At 45.2% G+C, this 9,048-nt stretch overlaps 1 protein-coding gene across 1 annotated transcript in view; it reads left to right on the top strand.

The window, feature by feature from the left end:
- Positions 1–8,526, top strand: part of LOC310788956 (serine protease HTRA1A-like) — a 39,529-nt gene extending 31,003 nt beyond the window's left edge. The window contains exons 4-9 of the mRNA XM_083650561.1: positions 946–1,140; positions 1,919–1,951; positions 2,063–2,177; positions 3,309–3,366; positions 3,977–4,072; positions 7,857–8,526. Coding sequence (XP_083506687.1) covers positions 946–1,140; positions 1,919–1,951; positions 2,063–2,177; positions 3,309–3,366; positions 3,977–4,072; positions 7,857–8,025 — 666 coding nt within the window. The 3' untranslated portion in view covers positions 8,026–8,526. The remainder of the gene's footprint in view (positions 1–945; positions 1,141–1,918; positions 1,952–2,062; positions 2,178–3,308; positions 3,367–3,976; positions 4,073–7,856) is intronic.
- The last annotated feature ends 522 nt before the right edge of the window (positions 8,527–9,048 follow it).

Genomic DNA, 9,048 nt, shown 5'->3' with positions numbered 1-9,048 from the left:
ATCAAACCAATAAGCTTTTGATCTCAGTTATTCTTGATTCGACGCTGGCACAAATCTCTCACTTGGCCCCTGCTGGGGAAAAGTGGTCATTGTGTTTCTGTGGGAGCTCTGCCATGCAGCGTGTACGTACGTACGGAGTGTGGGTTGTGTTTAGAACAGTTGTGGTTCTGGAGCGACTACTTTCCCACTGCCCACTCATAATACATCATGAGGTAGAAGAAGTTCCTTTAGTAGAATAATTGCACTTTTTTGCAACAATGAGTTGATCCGTTTCTTTAAGATCTCTGCATGCGAGGGAAATGTATATAACATGACAATCTATAAATCACTAAAACACAGCTGAATAGTCCATCATATAAATATGATTCAGTGATTTGGCACCTTCTCTAACACGTTTTCAAACTTTTTCACGTCAAGGACCCCTAAACGGACACAAATTAGACCCCCCTTTGATCAGATTTTGTCCCAGGGTCCCCCGATCTGATCAGATTTTGTGCTTTTAGATGTTGTATTGCAAAAAGTGTGTGAAACCCATGACCAAACTAGCCATACATTCTGTCATTGTGTTATTTATGGATGGAATTACAGGGGGAAATAAATTATCCTCCTTTTTTGCCGGGAACTCCCTCAAGGACCTCTGGGGGCTCCCCGGACCCCACTTTTGAGAAGCACTGCTCTAACATATGGTGTGTGTAGTTACAATGTATTATCCTCTGTTTCCTGAACTCTGACTTAAAGAGGTGTCCTCCCTGATACATGTCATATCTGTGAAAAACGTTGGCCAGGAAAGTTGAAATATTAGAGCAATAAGTCAAAACTGACTCACTCACTCTACTGAGAGCTTCTATCAAACTTGGCTTCTGCTAGTAATGTCGACGTTGACGCCTCTCGTGGACGTGTTCCAGCTAAATGTGTCCCCCGTGTGTTTCCTCCCCACCTGTCCAGACGAAGCTTCCCGTGCTGCTGCTGGGCCACTCGGCCGACCTGAGGCCCGGGGAGTTTGTGGTCGCCATCGGCAGCCCGTTCTCCCTCCAGAACACGGTCACCACGGGGATCGTCAGCACCACCCAGCGAGGAGGCAAGGAGCTGGGACTGCGCAACTCCGACATGGACTACATTCAGACTGACGCCATCATCAATGTAAGTGAATGTGGGAATTAATAGATGACTGTTCTACAGTCCTGTCTGTCTGTCACATACATACAGTACATAATACACACTCTCAAATACTTACAGTATGTTAGGGAGGCACCGATATGAACATTTTGGCCAATAGCGATACCCGATATTAACATTGCTGTTATGGCCGATAACGGATATTTACCAATGTCAGTATGATCTATTCTGTATAAAAACAAGTTATGATCATGACATTTTGTACATACTGAAAAATACATGTAAACAATGTGAATTTGAAAAAGTTTTGTCTTTCTTTATTTCCAAAACATTTGGAAAAGTAAATCATAGATTTAGCGCATTGTTCCCTCTCATGAACATTTTGGCCATCACCCAATCGCTGCCTTAAAATATACTGGTTTATGATAATCATAATCATGCACTGTGACAGCATAGGGCTTTTGCTTCATGTGTAGCTGCACAGTGCTGCTGCCCCATCAATCAAATCCCCTGTCGTCGATGTGTGTATGTGTTCACTGTAACCAAATCAAGAAGAATCCATTTACTAATTTAATGATAGTACTTCTATATGTGTGTGTGTTCTTTCTCTCGCCGTGTGTGATTTGTGTTGTGTGTGTGTGTGTGTGTGTGTGTGTGTGTGTGTGTGTGTGTGTGTGTGTGTGTGTGTGTGTGTGTGTGTGTGTGTGTGTGTGTAAAAAAGGACTAACATCAGCCGATACCATATTATCCATCTCTCCGTCTTATAAACACAAAGTAATTATTTCTCGTTCTTGGTTCACAGTACGGCAACTCTGGAGGGCCTCTGGTAAATCTGGTAAGAATGTTTTTATTTCATTGGCACACACACAGAAGCCATTGAAAATCCTGAAAACGAGTTGCTTGTTTGCGGTGGTACTCGACTAAAAGCTGCGGCTTCCCGTTTTAGGATGGCGAGGTCATCGGGATCAACACGCTGAAAGTGACAGCCGGCATCTCCTTCGCCATCCCCTCAGACAAGATCCGGCAGTTCCTGGCCGAGGCCTACGACCGCCTGTCCAGAGGTACGAGCTGTCGCCGACACCGCGCCTTATTCTCATTTGATCGATTTCATTCCGATCCATCGTAACAGGCAACGTCTGGAGCAGGCCAGCGAGTTGGACCCAGAGCCTGTGATCCCATAGTCAGTGTATATGAGTTCAGAGTATGTCATTCATGACAGCAATCTTTAGAGCATGTGTTCTTCATCTTTGCATGCTCTCTCGAGATTTATTCCCTACATTTTCTACCCATATGGATCTTTGCCCTGCATGACCCAACAGGATTTAAACATTGCAAATAGGCTGCAAAATGATCCCAGAATATGTCTGGTTAGTTATTCTTTTTTACTTGTGTTTTTATTGCCTTCTCCCCCCCCCCCCCCCCCCCTGTACCTGGCCCAGTCTGTTGGAACATCACAGACATCTGTTTTATCTGCGGCTGCCAACTTGATCTCATAAAACGCTGGGGGAATATTCAGGGGCTTTCTTGATTTGACTTGTCTCTGATAAAATAGCTGGAAAACAAGACGCACAAAATGTATGATGAAACACAAAAAGCATACGCTATACGCATAAAGCCCCCCCCCCCCACACACACACACACACACACACACACACACACACACACACACACACACACACACACACACACACACACACACACAAAGAGACAGACTGGGAACTAGGCATTCCCACAAGGTCCTTGCCTGGTTAGTGTATTTGTTTCATGTTGACAAGAGGCGATCCACAGCTCAATGCATGCTCTAAAAGTCATGTTTATTTTACTGAAAATGGTCAGAACTCTTCTAAACTGAATTCTAAGGTCTATATGAAAGAATCGCCCCGAAACGTTTGGGAGGTTTGGCCGCCCTACCCCTGACCTGACATCTCTATTCCCATGGTAAACCCTACCCCTGACCTGACATCTCTATTCCCATGGCAAACCCCAAAAAGGGGGGGGAACGTTTTGACAGCAGTTGTTAACCCCTGAATGATGTGGTTGAATCCAACAGAAAAGCCTTGTTTAGATCTAAATCAGGACTGGCACAGTTTAGATCTAAATCAGGACTGGCACAGGACACATTGTTTAGATCTAAATCAGGACTGGCACAGGACACAACGACTGATTCTATTTGTATGCTGTCCCATCTGTAGGGAGGGCAGCAGCTAAGAAGAAGTACATCGGCGTGAGGATGATGACGCTCACTCCAGCGTAAGTTCTCACCATCATAGAAGATGTAGCCTATATCAGTGGTTCTCAATTTTTTTCACATGAAGGACCCCTGAACTGACAAAAAATGAGACCATGGACCCCCATTTGATAGGATTTTGTCCCACGGTCCCCCATATGATAATAATATTGATGCTTTTAGATGTTTTATTACAGAAAGTGTATAAAACCCATGACCAAAATAGTCATTGTGTTACTTGGAATTAATGGAATTATAGTGAAAATAACCCCCTTTTGGCTGGGGACCCCCTGGAACCCCCTCAAGGACCCCTGGGGGTCCCCGGACCCCCATTTGAGAAACCACTGGCCTACATCCCCATTGTCAAAGCAGCATTACATTTACTGATAAATGACAGGTTAAAGTCAAAAGTTCTGATTACTAACATGATGCACAACATTATATGGTGCCATACAAAGCTATTGCTAAATCACAAAAAAGTATTGATCGCTTCCGTTAATTACTGCTCTCTAGGATTTGATATGGCAACAAGCACTCAATGGCTTGTTTGTAGATACAATTATTGATCGATTGCCAAATCCTCAACCCTGCAAAGCACTTCTGTCGGTGACAATCCCCCTTCTCCACCTCTAGGCTAGCCAAAGAGCTGAAGACCCGGCACCGCGACTTCCCCGACATCACCTCCGGAGCCTACGTTATGGAAGTGATTGCGAAGACGCCAGCTGCAGCGTAAGGATATAATAACAATAATATTCTGCTTATGGCTGCAGAGGCGTGGGACTAACTTGGTTGGAACAATATGGTTTTCAATGAAGCGCAAAGGAGGACAATTTGCCTCTCTGACTCTCTCTCTCAGCAACGGCATGGATATTGTCTTTGGCACTTGACGCTAAACACATGCATTGAATTTACAGAAGACTGCATAGCAATAGACGTAGATTTCATTTTCTCTCTTTCATTTATTTCTCTCCTCTCATGTGTGCACACACACACACACACACACACATGCTCTCTCTCTCTCTCTCTCTCTCTCTCTCTCACACACACCCACACACACACACACACACACACACACACACACACACACACACACACGCACGTGCACACACACACACACACACACACACACACACACAGATGCTCACAAGTCCTTTTTTTCAAGTCCAAGTCAAGTCTCAAGTCTTTGGTCACAAGTCCAAGTCAAATCTCAAGTCTTTAGTCACAAGTCCAAGTCAAGTCTCAAGTCTTTGGTCACAAGTCCAAGTCAAGTCTCAAAAGTCTTTGAGGGGCAAGTCCAAGTCAAGTCTCAAGTCTTTAGTCACAAGTCCAAGTCAAGTCTCAAGTCTTTAGTCACAAGTCCAAGTCAAGTCTCAAGTCTTTAGTCACAAGTCCAAGTCAAGTCTCGAGTCTCTTATGGATGAGAGTTCTATCATCGGCTGGAAGCCATCCGGCCTGCTTAGAACACTGTATAGCTAAAAGAAACGAAGGCATTCAAAGCATGTCCTCAATCCTTTATTAGCATATCAGTATTGATGAGTTGACATTAGTATTAGTAGATATTTCAGTTAATGATAATGCACACACAAAAAATTAAATAAATAAAATAAAGATTGTTCACAAGTCCCAAATCTCAAGTCCAAGTCAAGTCTCAAGTCTTTGAGGGCAAGTCTCAAGTCACTGTGTGTGTGTGAGACTTAAGTGCGACTCGAGTCCAAGTCTCAAGTCCAAGTCCCCATCTCTGACACACACACACACACACACACACACACACACACACACACACCCACACCCTCACACAACTGCCTTAGTAAAACATACATTCATGGCTCGCACCAGCGTGCCTGGAGTGCCTGGCCCTCAGTCTAAAGTATCCCCCTCCTCCCACAGTCCCAGCCCATTCCAATCAGCCACTACACCACAGCTCTAGCAGAGTGGGGCTTGAGAGACGCTGAGGTCAGCTATTTCCTCCAAACCCTCGCGCAGGGAGGTAGCTCGCTAGCTGCTCTGTGGTTTCCCCTGCGCCTCCTCTCCCAGCTCTCTGCAGAGCGGCCTCCACTACAAGGCCTCCGTCGGGACTGAAATCACTCCGTCTCCTGCATAATGACATTTCTGTGGTTCCGCTTACATTTTGTTGCGTACGCTTTTGATCTCATGTTAGTGTTTTGTGTTGGTCCTTCTTGGGAAGTCCTGCTGTAGAAAGATGGCTCCTGTCCTCCATTGGAACAGGCAGCGTTTTCAGTCACATGTGTCTGTTACATGGCACACAGTAGCTAAGCACTGTTTAGAGGTATGTGGAACCGCGGTCGTGTTAGAAGTGACTGGTGCGAGCGAAGGTGTGGTGGTGGTGGTGGTCTGCGTTTGCATGTGGCTGTGATTAAGAAGTTGTTGCGCTGAGAGTCACACTCTGATATCACTTCTGGTAACCGCCTCCGTCTCTGTGCGATTTAGGGTTTACGCCTCTTTTCCTGTAGGTGTGTGCTTGCTGCTGCTGAATCGTGTGTTTTTTTTGTGCTTACCGCTCTCTCCTCTCTCTGCTCCCACTCACAGTCATGATGATGGCTGTGGTCAGTTTCCAAATGATGTTCTATAAAGTATAAATATGTTGTTTTTCTTTTCCAGTTTGTACTTCTCTCAATCTATACAGACCTGCAAACAGACCTGTGCAAAATAGAGAGCCAAAGTGGAACGTCACTCACTTCCTGCTTCAGCACTGTACCAGAGATTTTCATCTGCCATTTATTTTCCCATAGACATTTTGTAAAATGCTTGTAAAAATAGTTTTACTTGTTCAAACCAAACAGTTCAGATATATTTAGAAACAGGAGAGATCGCGTAACATTTCACTCAGACCAAAATGTTTAAAAAAAAATGCGGCTTTAAAGAAAATATTTTTTCGATGTTGTTTTTTTAAAGTTTTGGTCCGAATGAAATGTTCTATGGTCTCTCCCGATTCTAAATATAGCTGAACCGTTTGGTTTGACCAAGTAAAACTATTTTTATAAGCATTTTATGAAATGTCTATGGGAAATTAAATTGCGGAAGTAAATCTCTGGTACAGTGCTGAAGCAGGAAGTGACGTTCACTTTGCTTCTCTATAGTAGTTAAATATGTGACGTTATAAAGAAAAAACATTGCATGGATGCAACTGGGACGTATCCTCAGTGATGTACCCTGGGGTCATAGGATGTTTCGGGTCTCGCAACATCATACACCCTCGCCCAGGTGACCCGGCCGGGGCTGGCCAAGCCCCAACTTACGTCCCAGTAGCTACCCACGGTCAGCCCTCTAGGAAGGGTCGAAGGTGGTCACGTGGTCAGAGCCACTCAATCACTCAATCCGCTGCTCCGGAACTACTCTGACGGGACCGGGGGGATGGGGGGGGGGGCTCTGGTACATAGAGGGACCGGGCTCTGTGGGTTGCCACCCGGCCGGGCTCCTCCCTCGTCTCACCAGGTCTAGGACCTGTGCACTGCACCAGACTCCCCCGCTCCAAACATCTCATTCCGACGTGATGGTATCTTAGTGGACACCATGCAGTACCAGTAATTGGTGGCACTGCAGACTCCACTTGCGGCTTGAATGGCCCTCCTAAAAGGCATCTTGTGGATTGTTGGGCTTCTTCCTCACGGAAGACGCAGGCTGGGGCGCTAACCCATACTGCTCCCGGGTGCCGTCCCTGTTCCGGCTGTCAACTGACTCTCCAGTGGTCACTAGTCTATTCACTGGCTAAGCCAGGCTAACTTATAAAGAAAAAACATTGCATGGATGCAACTGGGACGTATCCTCAGTGATGTACCCTGGGGTCATAGGATGTTTCGGGTCTCGCAACATCATACACCCTCGCCCAGGTGACCCAGCCGGGGCTGGCCAAGCCCCAACTTACGTCCCAGTAGCTACCCACGGTCAGCCCTCTAGGAAGGGTCGAAGGTGGTCACGTGGTCAGTGCCAGTCAATCCGCTGCTCCGGACCTACTCTGCCGGGACCGGGGGGGAAGGGGGGGAGGGCTCTGGTACGTAGAGTACATACAGTATATTGGACACTAAAAATGCATGAGGGACACTTGATTTGTTTGATCATGTAAGTAATGTGTCTTTTGTGAACCATATTGTTAATGAATAATACATCTGTAGGCCGAGCACCAATCTTTAAATCAATTTTTGTTGTCTTTGGTTTTCACTAAGACACAAAGGAAAGAGGACATTCCAGCTGGCTGTACTGAGAACAAAGATTTATTAGTAGAAGAGACGCGTTTCGGCATGTGGTCTTCATCTGGGTTTGTTACAACATACTAGATGACAAAAGCCACATGCTGGAAAGCATCATCCCTCCTCTTGAGACTTCCTGGTTTCCAGTATTTAGTCATGTTAGTGGTGAAATCGTGCCAGAATACCATTTCAACCTACTAAGATACGAGACTCTGGATACGAAACACCCATAAACTCTTTGTTGATGTAGTTATGTCCTTGGCCATTTATGAAGCCCTTGATCAATCATCTCTTCTTCTCCCCTCCAGTGGTGGTCTGAAAGAGCATGATGTCATCATCTCCATCAACGGCCAGAGGATCTCATCGGCGACTGACGTCAGCGCCGCCATCAAGAGGGACGCCACGCTCCGAGTAGTGGTGCGCCGCGGAAACGAGGACGCTATCCTCAATATCGTTCCCATGGAGATCGACCCTTGACCCTCCCCTCAGACTCAACCCCACGAGCTGGAGCTCACCTTCCCTCAGCACCGATGGACCTTATATGGGTATCGGAGGGGGTTCAAAATGTCGCGCCCTCCCCCAGGATCTGTGGCCAATGGCCAGTAGCGCCACGCATCCAGGAAAACTGGCTTTGTCTTGAAAGGAATGACTGTACAGACACTCTCAATCAGAGTTGTACTTTCTCGTTCATGTGTCATTAGACTTCTATTCTGGTGCGCTTTGATCAATGCTACTACTGTTTGCTTATGAACATTAAAGATGCTTATTGCCATGTTGTTCTTACCTTCATTGTTTACCTTAGTGTCTTTTTTCAGCGCGGACTTTTGCTCAGCAGGATTTCCATGGCGATGTTAAACAAGTTAGAGACTCTCTGGGCAAACCTGATTTGTATAATTGTTGTTTTCTAAATTCTTTTTTTTTTAAATACTGTAGTTTTTATGTTTCTGTTGATTATGTGTTCTGTACAGAGACGAAAATAAAGGGTTTTAGTTTCTTTTGTTTTGACACTGTCTTTGCTAGATTTCTCATTTTCTTTCTTCACAGACTTACAGAGATGGGCTACTTTGTTACTGTACTAACGTAGGTTTTTCAGGTATCTGTACTTTGCTGAGTATTTATTTTTCTGACAACTTTTTACTTTTACTTCCTACATTTTAACAAAAATATCTGTAATTTCTCCTCCTTACATGTTCAAAATGGGCAATTTACTTTAGTTTCACTGCACGACAGACAAAAATGTTGTAGCGTTGTTTGTCTCTCTCGTTTCAGGCTCCCCCTACTTTCATGCATTATGTGCACCTTTTTTGTGGAAAAACCATATCACACAAATTATTAATCAAAGTTTAGTCTTTGACATCTTAAAACATGTTTGGAGGGGATCTTTTCAGTTTAATAGTCTTCGAATCTCACTACTAAGGCGACCGGGGGTTCCGCGATAGCACACAATTGCTCAACTGCAGTTGAGCATGCGAGGCACGCTAGAAATGAGCTAGCACACGA

Source organism: Poromitra crassiceps (genome assembly GCF_964638095.1).
Source record: "Poromitra crassiceps genome assembly, chromosome: 14".
NCBI classification, from domain to species: domain Eukaryota; kingdom Metazoa; phylum Chordata; class Actinopteri; order Beryciformes; family Melamphaidae; genus Poromitra; species Poromitra crassiceps.
This window is presented reverse-complemented; position numbering and strand designations above follow the sequence as displayed.